Genomic DNA, 20,003 nt, shown 5'->3' with positions numbered 1-20,003 from the left:
GTTAAAATGCAAGACGACATTAATAAAATTGCTGAATTGGCATCTAATTGGCAAATGAATTTCAATATACAAGTGTGAGGTGGTGCATTTTGGTAAGAATAAGGAGGCCACATATTGCTTGGATAATAAGTCTAAATGGTGTACAGGAGCAAAAGGGATCTCGGGGTACAGATACATAAATCACTAAAAGTAGCGACACAGGTTGCGGCAAATGGCCTGTTTCTTGTGCTATAGACTTGATGTAACTCAGTGACATAGCACCTGCTTGCAGGAGACCAACCACACCAACCCGAGAATATATCTGGGGCAGACTTCAATTTTGATTGGTTTTTAATCTTCCCGTTGCAATAGGCTTTTGAGATTTCAAACTAAGAGCAGGAACATCTATTTTCTTAGATGAAATGCAGGCTCTATGGTTTGCAAGAATGAATCTCTAACTCGAGCCCTCCTTATTCCAAGAAATCACTCCAATGACAAAAATCTCAGCGAAGTAAGCAGTCTCAACACTCCTGCATCAGATGAAAACCTTGTCGGCAAACTGTGCCACCACTACTAGGTCTTCCACTAGTACCAGGGGTGGCTGAGGTTTTCCTCATATTATCCTCCTAAAAAAGGACAGACAGTAGAATGTGCACAAAAGCTCAAGTTGTTTGAGCTTTATAAAATCAAGTCCATAAAGGAATCTCTGCTAGATTCAAGTTCCCAGTTACAGTACAAGATGCAAGGATTATATAGGAAGTCAAAAAGGAAATACAACTAGATGAAAAGTACATCCCATCTTATGTTCTGAGGAAAATACTTCACTACAACTTTATAAAAACACTTCCTGGAAGGTATCCAGTATCGCGTGTTGCACTAGACAACCAGCTGTTTTTCCATCTGCTTCAACCAAAACCAAGCATGGTGTTAATGTTGAGGCACCCAAACTAATTAAAATCACAAAAGAAAATCATAGATGCCAGCAGAGGGACACCTTCAAGACATTCTCTCTCCAAAGACTTCACTTAGTAGTTTAATATGTGAAGTACATCTACAAGGAGGTCAACTTGTGCCTGTCAGAATGGCCACCTCACGTCCAAAGTGCTGGCAACTGCATTTGTACTCAACAGCGGAGGTTCTAACCATTTTCCGATCCTGCCTGGCTACAGGCATGGTGCCGGAGGATTGGAGGACTGCTAACGTTGTTTAAAAAGGGAGAAAGAGATAGACCGAGTAATTAGATAGACTAATCAGTCAGTCTAACCTCGGTGGTGGGCAAGTTATTCAAATTGATTCTGAGGGACAGCATAAATCATCATTTAGAAAGACACGGGTTAATCAAGGACAGTCAGCGTGGATTTGTTAAGGGAAGGTCACGTCTGACTAACTTGATTAAATTTTTTGAGAAGGTAACAAAGAGGGTCGATGAGGGTAACGCCTCTGATGTAGTGTACATGAATTCTAGCAAGGCTTTTGACAAGGTTCCACATGGCAGACTGGTCAAAAAAGTAGAAGCCCATGGGATGCAAGGGAAAGGGGCTAATTGGATCCAAAACTGGCTCAGTGGCAGGAAGCAAAGGACAATGGTTGACCGGCATTTGTGTGACTGGAAGGCTGTCTCTAATGGGGTTTCGCAAGGCTCAGTACTAGGTCCCTTGCTTTTTGTGGTATATATTAATGATTTGGACTTGAATGTGGGGGGGCTTGATCAAGAAATTTGTAGATGATACAAAAATTGGCCGTGTGGTTGATAGTGAGGAGGAAAGCTGTAGACAGCAGGAAGATATCAATGGACTGGTCAGGTGGGCAGAAAAGTGGCAAATGGAATTCAATCTGGAGAAGCATGAGGTAATGCATGAGGACGACAAACAAGGCAAGGGAGTACACAATAAATGAGAGGATAGTTAGAGGTGTAGAGGAACAAAGGGACCTTGGAGTGCAGGGCCACAGATCCCTGAAGGTAGCAGGACCGGTAAATAAGGTGGTTAAAAAGGCATACGGGATACTTTCCTTTATTAGCCAAGGCATAGAATATAAGAGCAGGGAGGTTATGCTAGAACTGTGTAAAACATTGGTTAGGCCACAGCTTGAGTACTGTGCATAGTTCTGGTCACCACATTACAGGAAAGATGTAATTGCACTAGAGAGGGTACAGAGAAGATTTATGAGGATGTTGCCAGGGCTGGAGAATTTTAACTATGAGAAAAGATTGGATAGGCTGGGGTTATTTTCTTTGGAACAAAAGGAGGCTGAAGGGAGATTTAATTGAGGTATATAAATTTATGACTGGACTAGATAGAATGGATAGGGAGGACCTATTTCCCTTAGCAGAGAGGTCAATAACTGGGGGAATAGATTTAAAGTAATTGGTAGAAGGATTAGAAGGGAGCTGAGGAGAAATTTTTTCACCCACACGATGGTGGGGGTCTAGAACACTCTCTGAAAGAGATAGAGAGGCAGACACCCTCAATTCATTTATAAAGTACTTGGATGTGCACCTGAAGTGCCGTAACCCACAGGGCTACGGACCAAGTGCTAGAAAGTGGGATAGCTCTTTTTCGGCCAGCACGGACACAATGGGACAAATGGCCTCCTTCGGTGCCGTAGCTTTCTATGATTCTAGTTAGGGGAACTGACAAGCGTTTCTGCGGCCACTGACATGATTCCCGGATGGTACGTTGCCTCTCTGGTGCCAGGGTCAAGGATGTCAGAGTGGCTGCAGAACATTCTGGAGGGGGAGGGTCAACAGCCAGAGGTCGTGGTCCATATCAGTACTAACGGCATAGGTAGAAAGATGCATGAGGTCCTGCAGACAGATTTTGAGTTAGAAAAGGGATTAAGAAGCAGGACCTTAAAAGGTAGTAATCTCCGGATTACTCCCAGTGTCACCCGCTAGTGAGTATAGAAATAGGAGGATAGAGCAGATGAATGCGTGGCTGGAGAGATGGTGCAGGGGGGAGGGTTTTAAATTCCTGGGGCATTGGGACCTGTACAAGCCGGACAGGTTGCACCACAACGGAGCTGGGACCAATGTTCTTGTGGGGAGGTTCGCTAGTGCTGTGGGGGAGGGTTTAAACTAATTTGGCAGGGGGAAGGAGAAACAAGTGCACAAAGGATTGGGAGATAAAGGTAGCACTAGAGTAGGAAATAGTTCAGTATTAGGTGGGATCAGACTGAGAGTACAAGTCAAGGATAGGTTTACAGTACATGTGCGTAAATGCACAAAACATGCTAAACAAGGTTAGAGAGCTGCCTGCGCAATTAGCCACATGATGTGGCAATAACAGAGACCTGGCTCAAAAAAGGGCAGGACTGGGTACTAAATATTCCTGGATACAAGGTGTTCAGGAAAGATAGGGAAGGAAAGAAAGGGGGGCGGGATGGCAGTATTGATTAAGGAGAATATTGCAGTGCTGGAGAAAGAGAGAGGGTGTCCTAGAGGGGTCAAGGACAGAATCTTTTTGGTTAGTTAAGAAACAATAGAGGTACCATTACTCTACTGGGTGTATTCTATAGGCCACCAACTAGTGGGAAGGATATAGAGAAGCAGATTTTCAGGGAAATTACAGAGGTGCAAAAGCCATAGAGTAGTAATAACAGGGGACTTCAACTATCCTAAAATAGAATGGGATAGTAATAATAAGGGGCGAAGAGGGGAGGAATTTTTGAAGTGTGTTCAGGAGAACTTTCTTGACCAGTACGTTTATGGCCCAACGAGGAAGGAGGCATTGCTGGACTTGGTTCTAGGGTATGAGGCGGGCCAAGTAGAGAAAGTGTCAGTGGGGGAACATTTAGGGAACAGCGATCATAATATCATAAGATTTAGAATAGCTATGGAAAAGGACACAGACCACTCTAAAGTAAAAATACTCATTTGGAGGAGGGCCAATTTCAGTGGGATGAGAACTGATCGGGCCTGGGTAAATTGGAATCAAAGATTAGCAAGCAAAACTGTAATTGAACAATGGGCAGCCTTTAAAGGAGGAGATTGTTCAGGTATAGTCTAGGTACATTCCCACAAGAAAGGTAGGGCAACTAAAGCCAGAGCTCCCTGGATGACAAAAGAGATAGAGAGTAAGATGAAGCAGAAAAAAGGGGCATATGACAGATGTCACATTGATAACACAAGTGAGAACCAGGCTGAACACAAAGTTCAGAGGGGAAGTGAAAAAGGAAATAAGAGGGGCAAAGATAGCACAAGAATAGACTGGCGGCCAACATAAAAGGGAATCCAAAGTCTTCTATAGGCATGTAAACAGGTAGTAAGGGGAGGGGTGGGGCTGATTAGTGATCATAAAGGAGATCCACTCATGGAGGCAGAGGGCATGGCTGAGGTACTAAATAAGTACCTTGCATCTGCCTTTACCAAGGAAGATGCTGCTGCCAGAGTCTCAGTAAAAGGATGATGTAGTTGAGATACTGGACAGGGTAAAAATTGATAAAGGAGCTACTAGAAAGGCTAGCTGTACCTAAAGTAGATAAGTCACCCGGTCCGGATGGGATGCATCCTAGGTTGCCGAGGGAAGTAAGAGTAGGATTTGTGGAGGTACTGGCCATAATCTTCCAAACATCCTTAGATAAGGAGGTGGTACCAGAGGACTGGAGAACTGCAAATGTTACACCCTTATTCAAAAAAGGGTGTACGGGTAAACCCAGCAACTATTGGCCAGTCAGTTTAACCTCAGTGGTGGGGAAACTTCTAGAAATGATAATCCAGGACAGAATTAGCAGTCACAAGGACAAGTGTGGATTGATTAGGTAAAGCCAGCACGGATTTGTTAAAGGCAAATCGTGTTCAACTAACTTGAGAGTTTTTGATGAGGTAAGAGAGTCAATGAGGGCAATGCAGGATGTGGTGTATATGGACTTTCAAAAGGTATTCGATAAAGTGCCGTATAATGGGCTTGTCACAAGATTGAAGCCCATGGAATAAAAGGGGCAGCTGCAGCATGGATACAAAACTGTTTCCTGTTACTTAGCCAGAGAGTAGTGGTGAACGGTTGTTTTTCAGACTGGAGGAAGGTAAACAGTGGTGTTCCCCAGGGGTCGGTACTAGGACCATTGCTTTTCTTGATATATATTATTGACTTGGACTTGGGTGTATAGGGCATAATTTCAAAATTTGTAGATGACAAAACTTGGAAGTGTAGTGAACTGAGGAGGATAGCGATAGACTTCAAGAGGATATAGACAGGCTGATGGGATGGGCAGACACGTGGCAGATGAAATTTAATGCAGGAAAATGCAAAGTGATACATTTCGGTAGGAAGAACAAGGAAAGGAAATATAAATTAGAGGGGACAATTCTAAAAGGGGTACAGGAACAGAGATCTAGGGGTATATGTGCACAATACGTTGAAAGTGGCAAGGCAGGTTGAGAAAGTGGTTAAAAAAGCATACAGGATCCTGGGCTTTATAAATAGAAGGAATAGAATACAAAACCAAGGAAGTTATGATGAACCTTTATGAAACACTGGTTCAGCCACAACTGGAGTATTGTGTCCAGTTCTGGGCCCTGCACTTTAGGAAGGATGTGAAGGCCTTAGAAAGGGTGCAGAAGAGATTTACTAGAATCATTCCAGGAATGAAGGACTTCAGTTATGTGCATAGACTGGAAAGGCTGGGGTTGTTTACTTTGGAACAGAGAAGGTTGAGAGATTTGATATAGGTGTTCAAAATCATGACGGGTCTAGAAAGGGTAGAGAGAAACTGTTCCCCTCGGCAGAAGGGTTGAGAATCAGAGGACATAGATTTAAGGTGAATGGCAAAAGAAACAAAGGTGACATGAGGAAAAACTTTTTTTTAATAAACACAGCGAATGGTTAGAATCTGGAATGCATTGCCAGAGGGCAGTGGTGGAGGCAAATTCAATCATAGCTTTCAAAAGTGAACCGGTTAAGTACTCAAAAGGAAAAAATCTGCAGGGCTACGAGGATAGGGTAGGGGTGTGGACTAGATGGATTGCTTCTGCATAGAGCCGGCACGGACTCGATGGGCCGAATGGCCCCCTTCTGAGCTGTAACCTATGATTCTATGAAGTGAGAAATGGACCACTTAACCAAATTTTTGGTGGCATTGTTGAGGAATGTTGGCCAGGACACACATCTCCCCAATTTTCGAATAATACCACGGGATCCAAATTAACCTCAAAAGGCAGATGGACCTTCAATTAACGGCTCATCCGAAAGACAAAAACCTCCGACACAGCACTACATTATAGCATTGCAGTATCAGCCTACATTATGCATACAAACTCTAGAATGGGGCTTGAACTCTCAACCTTCTGCTACGAACTGAGCCAAGCTAACAATACAACAGTGCTTATCCTGTGTAATTTCAAGTTGAACAAATGATTCGGTACTTAGCAGAGCAACATTTCATGCAGGCAGGCACGTTGCAAGTACAAATATATTGTGGATCAAGTTAAATACCAATGAAAGCAAATCTCTACAGAAACTCCTTTAGTCTGTCAAATGGTCATTTGTGAACATGAATATTCAAATACTGGTCACCAACTGCTTAACTCAAACTCTCATGTGAGGAGTTTTGGCAAAGAAATATTCCCACTAGGAGGCCGACTCTGCCTTCAGGACAAAGGAAGAAGTCAATGTAGGCAAGAGCCCTCCCTTTTTGCCTCAATTCACCTGAGGCTCGGTCCTTGATCTTGCACACGCGGCAACGTTAAGTTATTTCATTGCCTTCCTAGGATTGAGTTTGGAACTTTGAATACACATCTTGTATACCTAATCTGAACTAGGACCAAAAGCACCCTTCACCCTTAGTAACTGTGTCCAAACAGAACCAAACTGTCAAGACCTCATGCATTTTCTTATCAATCCCTCCAATATATATCTATAATTGCAAACAAAGCCACAATTTGATTTAAACATTCCTGAAAAGCAAAATCCAGCCTTTTGAATTGCTCTGCAGCATTCAACATTCATACCTCTAAATAACCACTTCAAGATCCAATGATTGTGAAGAGATTCCCCAGGGGTATTTGGTCTCTCCAGGATCCTCCTCTTTGGATAGAAACCACAACTGTGCCCTGAAACACCATTGCACATTCCCCAACCTCAAGTGCAGCTCTCAGCACGGATCTCAAATTACCATAGGCTCCCATCCTAAAAGCAGCTTTAGAAATTCAGTATGAATACAATCCATGCTTGCCATCCTGTGATTAGCTAGGGCAGAAGTTTCCAAACTACTTTTCGCTACGACGCCCTTCGGAGATTCACGTCCCATGCGTGCTCCTCTTTAAGAAACAGTCCTTTGCAATAGAACAAATTTCACTTTCCTGGATAACATAGCTCAAGACAGAAAGTAACATAAATAGCACAGTACTAGCAAACAGTCTCATCCTACTCGCAAAGTTAAGACATCAAGTGTTCTTTTTTGTTCAAGTATATTCAGTGGCACAGTACCACTACTGTACTATTGAATAAATGAACATAAAAAGAACACCAAATGTCACACTCACAGTTATATAGCACTGAAGGTAGGGGGCAGTGACTTGGCTTGAGCAGATTGGTACTATGCACCGGTAATCTTGGGATGTGAGGGACAACACTAATGTGTTTGTGTGCTGCAACCACCCCACCCCCCCAAATCCTATGGGGCACAAGACAGCATCCATTTCCACTTTTGCCTAACAAACTGGTTCATTAGGTCTTACAGCTGTGCATGAAATTCTAGTGGCTTCCCAATCTCCATACATAGCTCCTTATTATGACCAATTGGGTCAGACACCAACTCACTCCAGACCATGAGGATATCCTCACAGGCATGTTGAAGAGCATTAGACTCAGTCATTGGCACTAGCCCGAAGGAACCCTTTCAACCAGAAGTGAAGACAGATTTTAACCAGATGATAATTATTTTTATGTAATGTGCACCCTTGTAGATCCGGCTTTATTTCCCTAATGACCTTCACAATGCTGCATCACTTCTCATTTACTCCAAAGTAGATTCAAGTAAAGGCTTTCTACTGAACAGTTTCCAACCCTTTGCCACCATTAGATGATAAGCTAGCAGGTTCTAGCTCCAGCTTAACTTTAAGTAGAGGTAGCAAAGTCATTTCCTACATCATCTGTCAAGTCCAGACAATAGGTAGGCACACAAACCTGGCAGACCATTCCAGCTTGGCTGTCATCCCTCATCACAAAGCCATCTTCAAGCTTGCCATCACCCCCCTCAAAAAACCCACCCTTGACCCCTCTGTCCTTGCAAACGACCGTCCGAGCTCCAAACTCCTTTTCCTTTCCAAAGTCCTTGAACGTGTTGTCACCTCCCAAATCAGTGCCCATCTTTTACGCAACTCCATGTTTGAATCCCTCCAATCAGGTTTCCACCCTTGCCACAGCACTGAAACATCCCTTATCAGTCACAAATTACATCCTACGTGACTGTGGTAAACTATCCCTCCTCATCCTTCTCGACCTGATGGCAGCCTTTGACCCAGTTGACCACACCATCCTCCAACGCCTCTCCTCCGTCGTCCAGCTGGGTGGGACTGCGCTCACCCTCGCCTTGTTTCAATCTTATCTATCCAGTCGTAGCCAGAGAATCACCTGCAATAGCTTCTCTTCCTGCTCCCGCAGTTACCTCTGGAGTTCCCCAAGGATCTATCCTTGGCCTCCTATTTCTCACCTACAAGCAGCCCCTCAGCGACATCATCTGAAAACACGTCAGGTTCTACATGTACACTGACGACATGCAACTCTACCTCACCGGCACATCTCTCAACCCCTCCTTTGTCACGCTGCTTGTCCGAGATGAGCAAAAATTTCCTCCAACTAAATACTGGGAAAGCTGCAGCTATTTTCTTCAGTCCCCACCACAAACTCCATCCTTCTCCCTGGCCACTGTTTGAAGCTGAACCAGACTGCTTGCAACCTTGGTGTCCTATGTGACCCAGAGATGAGCTTCCGACCACATATCCGCTCCATCGCCACCTACTTCCACCTTGCCCATCTCTGCTGCTGCTGAAACCTTCATCCATGCCTTTGCAACTTGTAGGCTTGATTATTCCAATGCTCTCCTGGCTGGCCTCCCATCTTCCACTCGCCATAAACTTGAGCTCATCTAAAACTCTGTTGCCTGCATCGTTACTCGCACCAAGTCCTATTCACCCATCACCCCTGTACTTGCTGACCTACATTGGCTCCTGGTTCGGGATCGTCTCAATTTTGAAATCTTCATCTTTGTTTTCAAATCCCTCCATGGCCTCACCCCTCCCTATCTCTAGCCTCAAACAGCCCTACAACACTCCCCCACCCCAAAATCTCTGCACTCCTCCAATTCTTGCCTCTTGCACATCCCCAGTTTTAATCGCTCCACCATTGTCGGCCATGCCTTCAGCTGCCTAGGCCCTAAGCTCGAATTCCCTTCCTAAACCTCTCCTCCTTTAAGACGCTCCTTAAAACCTACCTCTTTGACCAACTTTTTGGTCACCTGTCCTAATATCTCCTGTGGCTCGGTGTCAAATTTTGTTTGATAATCACTTCTGTGAAGCGCCTTGAGATGTTTTACTATGTTATAAATGCAAGTTGTTGTTGAAGGCGACAAGAGCTGCCCTCTTGGCAAAGGAGGAAACTGGCCAGCAATTCAAAGTTTCCCAAAAATTAACCCTCAGAATTACAAGGGACCAGGCCATTTTAGTGACAAGCAGCTTTATTCACAACTTGTGTTTTCCATAGCTCAAGCATCAGCTTGATTCTACACAACTATAATTGTACCCGTCGCCCAAGTTAACACAAAGTGAATTCATATTCTATGGTTTGAGATTTCTAGAAAATGATATCCAATAAGCACAACCCTTATTCAAGTAATACACAATTACAATGAATTCCTTTGTCATCTAGCATCAAGTGTAGTTTTCTTGGTTAAGGAATTCCAGTATCTTACTTTCAACAGCTACATCCCCAAGTTTTCTCCAGTACCAGTCCCATGAATGTTTCAACATGCTATACCGTAGGTCAATATTTATACAAGTTTACAACTGAAAAATTATTTTACTCATTTTGTTCTGGGAAGGGGAGTCACTGTAGTGACCGCTCCCTTATGAAAAGAGATGCTGGGATAACCACTGGTTTTTTTACAGCATTCTTTTCTGCAGAGGAGGAAGTGTTGAGCTCCAGATCAGTCACATCTTGCAATGAAGTAGGCCACGAATGAAGGGCCACGAAACAGCAAGTCTGAGGACCAAAACAAGACGAAAGCAAAATGCAAGCAGTCCCCAGATCACATTATTCATCACTGCTATTTACCATCAGTAACCATATTTATAAATTGAAAATGCCCTTCCTAACTAAATGGAAGTCAAAAGGAACTCAGCACCAATATGTATATTCTCCACATGAAGTATGCATTATGTAATGAACTGTGCATGACAAGTTGTTAGATTGCGATCAATGTAAATATTTCAACATTTAAGAGTTCAACTGAAAACATCACGTGAAAACACCCAGAAAGCTGATAGCTGGAAGCAAAGTGGACTCCAGCAAAGAGTAAAGCAAAGCAAAAGGGAGTGAACCACAGCAGGCCATTAAAACAAATACACAGCCAAGACTGGTAGAATTTCTGAATAATTGGTTCAGTGGTAGCATTCTCGCTTTATGAGTCAGAAGGTTCAGGCCCCGCTCCATGTTATCACATAATCTAGGCCAATCCTCCAATGCAGTACTGAGGGACTGCTGCACTTTCGGAGGTGCCTTCTTTCAGATGAGACACTAAAGAGACACTTGGTCTGCCCTTAGGCGGATGTAAAAAAAAATCCCATGACATTATTTGAAGAGGAACAGGGGAAATCTCCTAGTGTCCTGGCCAATATTTATCCCTCAACCAAAATTACTAAAACAGATTATCTGGTTATTTATCCCATTGCTGTCTGTGGGGCCTTGCTGTTCATAAATTGGTTGGCACGTTTCCCTACATTTCAACAGTGACCAAATTTCAAAAAGTACTTAACTGGCTGTGAAACACTTTGGGATGTCCTGAGGTCACAAAAGGCACTATATAAATGCAGGTTCATTATTTCTTTCCAAAATTCTAAGATAGTCAATTTGTGCAGCTCAAGGTTATTATTTATATAGCTAACAAGTAATCTAAAATATTTACTTAATGCCACATATTTACTATTCATCCAACTGATAGAATTCAAGGGTGACCTAAATTTACTGCAGCATTGGTGGCTTCATGACACTTTAGTAGTCTGCAGTGTAGATTAATTTAGTTTTGTTTATGCACAAGAGCTTCAATTCAAATCTACACTAGTCAAATAAATAGCTCATTACCTGCCACCCTGCCCCCCCCCACCTCAAACTTGAAGATAAGTTAATGTCCCATAATGCACCTGGATACCTGAGCAAAGTTCGAGTCTCACAGCATCTATTTGGAATGTGAACTGAAGGGGTGACCAGCTTTTAATGAGCTCCCCTCCATCAAAGTGCCATATCCTCCCACACTGGAAGAATGGCTGAACGCCAAAACAATGTCAGCTGGGGCCACCTTAGTGAACCCAGAGGAATCATTCAAATTTCTAATGGGAACAAAAAAATGCCTATAATTCAACTAAATATAATTGATCTTGGGTTAGAAGGACAGCTAGGATAGAGGATTAGAGAATCCTTATTCCAACAGTAATTGAGGGAGTTTGGCATGAAGACACACCATCAGGATAGTACAAAGGCAGCTTTACTCAGCATTTAACTTGATGAGAAAGTGTTGGATTAATACTGGATCACTCTTTCCTACCATGTTCCCTTCAAAGGAGGCTCAGGATTTGCATTACCTACGTAACAGTCACTTTACTTCAAATGTATTGTGAAATATTCATGTCTCATAAATGCTTCTTCAATTTCTCCAAAAAGCAGACTGAGTAAACATTTGATACGAATTGTTAAGCTGCTTTATTTCGCAGTGAGGAAACATAGAAGTTAAGATCAGAGTTACTTAGTCCAATCAGTACAGCTTACCTTCAAGCAACGATATGAAATAAACATGCCATACTTCCCCAAATCAGTGGACTGTCCTACTTGACTGATGCAAGATGTTTAAGTATCCTTTAGCATTTCTAACCTCTTCACCTCAGCAAAGGCTCTCACGGCTTTCCCTCCAATAGGCCTGACTGCTAACATGCGGCTTTGTTCACATCTCCTATCCCCAATCCACACAGGAAGGGGCTTGATTCCTGATCTCTTCCACCTGTCCAGAAGAGGTGCTCATCAAATCTGCTACAACAGCCCATCCCTTTTAGGAAACTACTCATGTAAAGCTCAACAGGAAGGGACATTCCATCCCACGCCTACAATGAGAAAGTTTGTTGAGAGCCCCTGGGATGAGATAATGACTTGTTCTCAATTTTCCTGGGTTACATTCTCCCAATGCCTACAAACTTTCCTTTTAAACTTGTTAAAAATAACTTTTCAAACCCACTTAAAGTTCTTTGTCCCCAGAAAGGATTTGGAAAAGTCAAAAAGTCCCAAAGCATGACAATTACTCAGGTATATTTCATAAACTTGTAGCTAAAATCAGATGATAAACAAAAACTTGCATTTATATAATGCCTTTAATGCAAGAAAACATCCCAAGGCAATTCATAGAAGTGTTATCAGACAAACATATTGACACCAAGCTACAAAGGGGAAGTGACTAAAAGCTTGGTCTAAGAGGTACTTTTAAGGAGGGTATTAAAGGATTAGAGGTGGAGAGGCAGAGGGGTTTTGGGGCCTAGGCTGCTGAAAGCACGACCGTCAACTGTGGAGTGGAGAGAGAGGGGGGAATGCACAATAGGCCAGAGTTCTCTGAGGACTGCAGAGGTGGATAAGATTAGAGATAGGGTGGGACAAGGCCATGAAAGGATTTAAAAACAAGGATGAGAATTATTAAATTGGAGGCGATGGGGAACCAGGGGCTGTTGCAGCTCAGTGAGCACAGGGGTGATGGGTGAGTGGGATTTGGTGCAAGTTAGGATATGAGCAGCAGAATTTTGGATGAGCTGAAGTTTGTGAATGGTAGAGGATGGGAGGCCAGCCACAAAAGCATTGCAATAGTAGAGTCTGCGAGAGACGGGCAATGTTACGGAGGTAAAAGGAGGAGAGGATATGGGGTCGGAAGCTCAGTTCAACCAAGCAAGGGCATTCCCACTCAGCTGGACAACGGAAGAGAGGCCTTGGATGAGGATGGTGTGGTCAACCATATCAAAGGCTGCAGAGAGGTCAAGAAGGGATAGTGCACCAATCGCAATGGATGTCATTTGTGACTTTGATTAGGGCCGTTCTCAGTGCTGGGCAGGGGCGGAAATTTAATTGGAGAGATTCCAAAGATGGAAGTTACATAGGAACAGGAGTAGGCCATTCAGCCCTTCGTGCCTGCTCCGCCATTTGATAAGATCATGGCTGATCTGTGATCTAACGCCATATACCTGCCTTTGGCCCATATCCCTTAATACCTTTGTGGGAAAGATGGGCAGAGATTTGGAAGGCGACAACATATTCAATGACTTGAGAGGAAAGGGAGCTTGAAGATGGGGTGGTAGTTTGCAAGTTCAGAGGGGTCAAGTGTGGGTATTTGGGGAGGGGGTGATTATAGAAGTTTTGAAAGGGAGGGGGACAGTAGCTGAGCAGAGGGAACCGTTTACAATGATAGCTAGCATGGGGGCCAGGAGGGGAAGTTGGGTGGTCAGCAGTTCTGTGAGACTAGGGTCAAAAGAGCAAGAGGTGGGTCTCATGGACAAGATGAGCTGGGAAAGGATACGAGGAATGACAGGCGAAACTAGAGAAAGACACAGGTTCAGGGCTAGGGCAGCTGAACAGACGGTCTCAATCTTAGTGGCAATGCAGTGCGTGATCTCAACGTTGTTGGAAGTGAAGGAGGCAGGGGAGAGGGGTTTAAGGAGGCACTTGATAGTGGAGAAAGGGGAGGTTTTTTTTGCATTCCAGGATAATTCGTTTTGGCAGGACAGCAGGACACAACAGTGCCTTATGTGGTCCAACCAGATCTGGTAATAAATGTCTAAGCCAGTTATGCGCCGAATACGTTCAAATCTGCACTCCTTGGACTTGAGAGCGCGCAGCGCAGATGGGGGCCATACATGGGGAATAACCAGGTGGGAGAAAGTAAGGGTTTTACTGGGGCCAAGGGCATCACAGGCAGCGGTGACGGAGTGGTTGAGCAGATCGACAGCTGCAAAAGTATTGTGATGAACGGAGGGCCAAAAGCTAGACAGTTGGAAATTTGGAACTTTTCTCGAGGAGAAGAAATAGAAGGAAGCGGGGCAAGTGGTGAATGATGCAAGGAAGTGATCAGCAATGGCCTTGTCTGTGATTTTCCTACATTACAACAGTGACAACACTTCAAGAGTACTTCATTCGCCGCAAAGTATTTTGGGATGTCCTGAGGTTGTGAAAAGTGCTTATAAATGCAAGTTATTGGCAAACAATCCCAGCTTTTCTAGTTTCTCCACATAAGTCCCTCATCACTGGTATCATTCTAGTAAATCTCCTCTGCATACTCTCCAACACCTTGACGTCCTTAAAAGTAAAAATAAAATGAAAAAGGAGTCTATGCTGGGAGGTTTCCTGCGTTATAATTGAAAAGCAGGTAAGTTATGTTATGTTAAAACTATAGAATCTTTGTTAGACCACACTTACTGTGTGTACAGTTCTGGTCTCCATATTACAAGGATAGAGAGGTACTGGAGAAGGTGCGAAGAGTATTTGCATGGATGATACCAGAACTGAGAGGTTCGAACTATCAGAAAAGACTGAACAGGCTGGGGTTCTTTCCTCTAGAAAAAGGGCTGAGGAGTGACCTAGTGGGGGTCTTTAAAATTATGAAGGGGTTTGATAAAATAGTCAGAGATGTGTGTGTGTGTGTGGGGCAAAACTAGGGGCCATAAATAAGATAGTCTCAAGTCTATTAAGGAATTCAGGAGAAACTGCTGGACCCAGAGAGTGGTTAGAATGTGGAACTCACTACCACAAGAAGTAGTTGAGACAAACAGCATAGATGCTTTTAAGGGGAAGCTAGATAAATACTTGAGAGGGAAGGAATAAAATGAAATGCGGATACGGTTAGAGGAAGCTCGTATGAAACAAACACTAGCATAGAGCAGTTGGCCAAATGGCCTGTTTCTGTGCTGAAAATTCTATGTGAGTTCTTTCTTTCCTTCATTGAAATGATGAGACTGGTGAGGTTATGGGAGGATAGGAAGGTGAGACAAGGTGAGTTCATGCAATTCTGTTAATAGTATTGAAACTTTAATCTGAAGAGTTCTAACAAGTTAATTCCACTGTATACAAATCAAATTTTCTACAGTTTATTAGTGACGGGCTACACTGCAGTTAGGTTACTAGTTACTCTGCAGATCTAAAATAACGTACAAAACCTTAATGTAAGAATACAGTACTTAATTGACAACTTACTAGATAGCAACTTCATGATTTTACATTATCCACCCGTTTTCTATTTCCCCAAGTCAAACTTATGGGACCAACAGGCTTTTATCTATGGCATAAAACTATTTTCTTAACCAACTAGTAGTTTAAGGGAAAGGAGAACTCATATCCTTACCTTTTTCCCCTCAGATGGACGTAAAACTTTGAAGTGTGCCTAGCAAAGTATAAGCTTCAGCCAGGTCTGAGCAAATGTTTCATGAAATAGCTCCTAATCGCGATGATTAGGATGTGGTCTTTTGACAAGTACTAGTGAACCTTTTGAGTGCCAAACTATAGTTAAACTATGACCATCCTCCCCAAGAATGCAAGCACAAAACCTCAATCATAATGGCAAGACAAATGATGCCTTTTCAGCTTACAGGGACAATACCATGAAGATTCCGATAAATCACTGCTTTGTTCTTTATCCAATAAAGAATTGAGTGGTATGGACAGTCCCACTAGTTCTGAGAAATAAGCTAATGGAACTCCAGTTATCAAATATGCTAGAAAGCACACTTCGTAGGGCACCAATCACAGCATCTGCATTTGTAATGAAGCAACAGGCCAAGTAATCAACTACTTTAATGCAAAACAGTTGCAATTGCTTTGCTAAAATGTGTCACATATTAAAATCAGAATACATACCAACTCCCAGCAATATCAGGTCTACTAACATTTAGACCTGTGACAACTCAATCCAGTGACCATCAAGACTCATCCACTTCTGCATTGATCTCCTTTAATAATGTTGACAGATCATTTGAATACTTCACCCAAGAGGTTCAGATAAAGTGCAAACAAGGAAGTTACTGCTGAAGCAAATTTGACATCAACTCAGAAATTTGCTACAAGTTCTATCTTCAAAAGTCACAGGCTAACCTTAATTAATTACTTTCCAATCTTGATGTAACTAGTTATTGACATTACACCCAACTAACTTGTCCACTAATAAGTGACTTCACAGATGTAACAAAAATATATCCAAGCACCCTTCAACATCCCCTTCCTGGATTTAGGTATAAGTGAGAAAATTTGCAATAAAATCCAATTTAAAACAAGACATGGGGAACGTGAAGAGAGGGGATTGTGGCTAAAAAGGTAAATAAAGAGCACTCAGACATCAGCACTGAAGTGATGCACTTTTTGGAACTTAGCTGGACTGATACTTGGATTAGGTATTATTCAAACTGCATTCGAGACTTAACTGCAGCTTTTCATACTGCATCCACAATGGCTTGCCTTTTGATAAACTCCATATGTAATTTTACAAGTGTACATTACTATTAAGGTAAGCCCAGGAAAAAACACATCCAATTTAGGAATTATCTTTGGCAGAACCAAGGAACCCGCGACAACCCAAAAAGGGTTAGCGACCCTTTCATATTGTTTAAGCATCTTGTGCTTGCAGTGTTATACTTAAGTCTTTACCGTATTTGGTGTGATTAAGTGATCCCTACACTTGCCAAAGTTGGGAATGAGGGTCACAATGATCACGCTTATTACAAGTAAAGACCTATGACATGAATTCTTCCAGAAATGAAGTTAAACAATGCAACCTGGTCATTTTAAAATTCAAAATACATTTTGACCAAAAAAAAGTTTGATTAAAAAACTGAACATGAATTCTCTATCGATTGATTTCATGGCACCTTTTTGGGGGAAAAAAGTTTGTGCCCGCTCCCTGACGTGGAAGACGGCGCCCTCCCACCACAGCTTAGCTGAACTGCACAGTCATGCCATCCAGGCCTGAAGGGAAGGGGGGTGGGGGGGAAACAGAACAAACATTTTCAGACACAAAAACCACAAGAGGAAGGAAGAAAAACCACTTTTGCATTATTAGCTGCACTAATCTGTAAAACCAACAGCAAAAAGCATTATTCCTGGAGAGCTTCATTCAAGAGCAATTCCTTGCATACATTTGAGCAAAGATGGGGACTCAGCAAAAAGGATCAGGCTCAAATGGGCCTTGACTTTCTTTTTGGAGGTGCTTCAATTTCAATTTAAAGCCACGCACACTCTAGGAAAGGCAGTTAGACTACATTTTCTATAAACGACTTTCCCCAAAAGTATATAATTTCATGAAATCACCAGAACTCCCCAACAGAATAATAATGGTCAAAGAAAACCATATTTAGCCTGTATAGTTTCTCCGATTTGAGAAATAGAAAGAAAACCTTTCATCTTTGCCCGATCTCTCTGCAGTATTAAGGGGCAGACAAAAAAATATGAAATTCAAATTTTTTCCCTTCCAAAGTGCAAGAGGTTCGTAAACTACAGAGAAATTAGTACTGCTAGCTCTCGTCGCATAACGGAAATTCTTAATTTGAACGATGAGGAATTTAAAACTGGAAATCTTCCATCGCTACATACTGAAGACGATGGGCTGCACACAGCAAGTTCTCTCGAATTTTCTATCAGAATCAGTGATCTGCCTTGCACTGATAACCTCTTCTTTCAATAAGTAAGAAAGTCGAGAAAAATTTGTCTTTTATGTTTCAGGCGTGTATGTTTCGTCTCCCATTTACTGGAAGGCAATTTTTTTATTTTTTTAAAAAAAGGGCATGAGATAAAGCCACTCCCCAAGATATCAAAAATGAATCTACAGAAGAGTCCAATGAAGAGAGAGATTCACATTTGTAAATATTTATAATTAAATCGATGGAAGTGAAAAGCAAGAGGGTCGTCCCCCCGGTCCGTCCGTTCCCCCCTCCCCTATTCTCTTCTTTAAAAAAGTGCAATGCCCACCCTGAGTGACCCTGGCATGAAATCAGTGTGAGGGAGAGAGCCGGCGCCATCTTACAGCCAAAGCCGCTCACACCGGGATGATGGCGGACGAGGCCTGGACAAGGAATGGTTCTTTCCCCCCCCCCCTCCTCCCCTCCTTTCTTTCTCTTTCCCAATTTAAAATACATGTATTATCACACCATATTTTATTTTTTTATGTTTAAAAAAAAAACAGCAGCAGTAACGAAAATACATATAAAATCAACCCACGGATTGAAAAATCCTCTCCGTGCCTCCTTGAGAAAACAAATTAAGATTTCTTTTTTTAAAAAAGAAATCGATAAATTTTATCGGATAAAGAAGCAAAAAAAATGATAATGAAATGGTGAATGTTAATTTGTTGATCTACATGATTCTCAAGCAAGAAAAAAAAATCAAATCACATTTTAAATCCGTTATTTGTGTATTTTTTTAAAAAAATTCCCCCCTTCATTTTCCAGATGCAACCTCCATTTCTTTTTTAACCCCCCCTCTCAACCCACCCACTCACCCACCAAGGCCTGTTTCCTCCTCCTCCTCCCCCCCAGCTCCAGTTTTTCCTCCTTACCGATACCACCGAGAAGGTGCCTCCGGGCGACGCTGCCCAGACGTACTTGGCGTCCGTGTAGCCGACTACAGCAGAGTCCTGGCAGTTTCCATCGGACATCAGGTTATCGACATAACCGTTCCAGCCAGCCATGATCGCGTCTCTCACTCGGTTAATGGAATAACGGGCGGGCGGGGATTAAACTCCCAGCTAACGGAAGATGGGGAGGGGAAAGGGGCTGTGGAAAAAAAAATGGTGGGGTGGGGGAGGAGAGAGAGGAAAAAAAAACTTCGAAGGGGAAAAAAAAAAGCCGGCTGTGAAAACGGAAGCTTTTTTTTTTAAATTGATGGTTTCTCCCACTTTTTTTAATTTTGAAGAAAAACATATAACGGTTACTGTTTTTTTTTAAAAGTTATATATATATATTAATCCTTGCCCCCCGCTAATAGACGGGTGGTGCTGCTGCTGGCCGGCGCCGCTGTCGCTCGGTCTGTGGGTTGAGGGTGGGCTCGGCTGTCCGTTAAAATGAGCCGAGACAGGAAGGAGAAGGGAAAAGCGCGAGGAAATGAGAGCAGGGGGCGAGCAGCGGCGGCGCGGAGCGCGTGCCCGCCGCAGGGGGAGACAGAGAGCGAGAGAAGGGGGTGGGGGGGGGTTGGGAGGAAGGGAGGGGGGCGGCTGTTGTGACCGTGCGTTGCGTGGCGTTGCGTGCGTGTGTAAGAGGGGGGAGGGGGGGGGGAAACAAGAGGACCGCCGCGGGAGCGAGCGCAGGTGCATGACGCGGGAGCGCGAGGAGCAGAGTAATGGACGAGAGGGAGAACACGAGCGCTGGGCAGGGACCAACCCCGGCCCGTCCCAGTCCCAACCCAATACCCATTGCACTGCACCTACCGCTTGCCATAAATACAACTATTGAGCAATTGTACTACTCTTGCAACGTTGCTTATTATCATAAACGGTATGCATTAGAGAATATAGAGGCGGCAACTGATTTTTGTCTCTATTATGATGAAACAATGACAGGTTGATCCAAACATTATTCAAGCAATAGTTTATGATATACAACCATGCGTGCAAATATCCGCTTGTGTATATTATGCATGGACATTTTATTATAGTAGCGATTCTAAGCATAACTCAACTGCTTATAAGAACTAACTTTTACAGAGCTTCTTTGTAACCATTTATTACAATAAAACTATTCCGGATATTGATAAACAAAAAATTAATAGTTACTGCACATATATGTAAGCGTATTGAAGATTATTATAAAACTA

At 43.0% G+C, this 20,003-nt stretch overlaps 1 protein-coding gene across 2 annotated transcripts in view; it reads right to left on the bottom strand.

Annotated features, from left to right (window-relative positions):
- The window catches only part of pfn2a (profilin 2a), a 42,988-nt gene extending 23,668 nt beyond the window's left edge, over window positions 1-19,320 (bottom strand). Inside the window, exon 1 of one of the 2 annotated variants that reach the window (XM_067994996.1) lies at window positions 18,751-19,320. In XM_067994996.1, coding sequence (XP_067851097.1) covers window positions 18,751-18,882 — 132 coding nt within the window. In that variant the 5' untranslated portion in view covers window positions 18,883-19,320. The remainder of the gene's footprint in view (window positions 1-18,750) is intronic. The other variant, XM_067994995.1, reaches the window with a different exon arrangement.
- Window positions 19,321-20,003: the final 683 nt, after the last annotated feature.

This window comes from Heptranchias perlo, chromosome 13, assembly GCF_035084215.1.
Source record: "Heptranchias perlo isolate sHepPer1 chromosome 13, sHepPer1.hap1, whole genome shotgun sequence".
NCBI classification, from domain to species: Eukaryota; Metazoa; Chordata; class Chondrichthyes; order Hexanchiformes; family Hexanchidae; genus Heptranchias; species Heptranchias perlo.
Note: the sequence above shows the minus strand (reverse complement) of the source record. Positions and strands in the feature narration are given on the sequence as shown.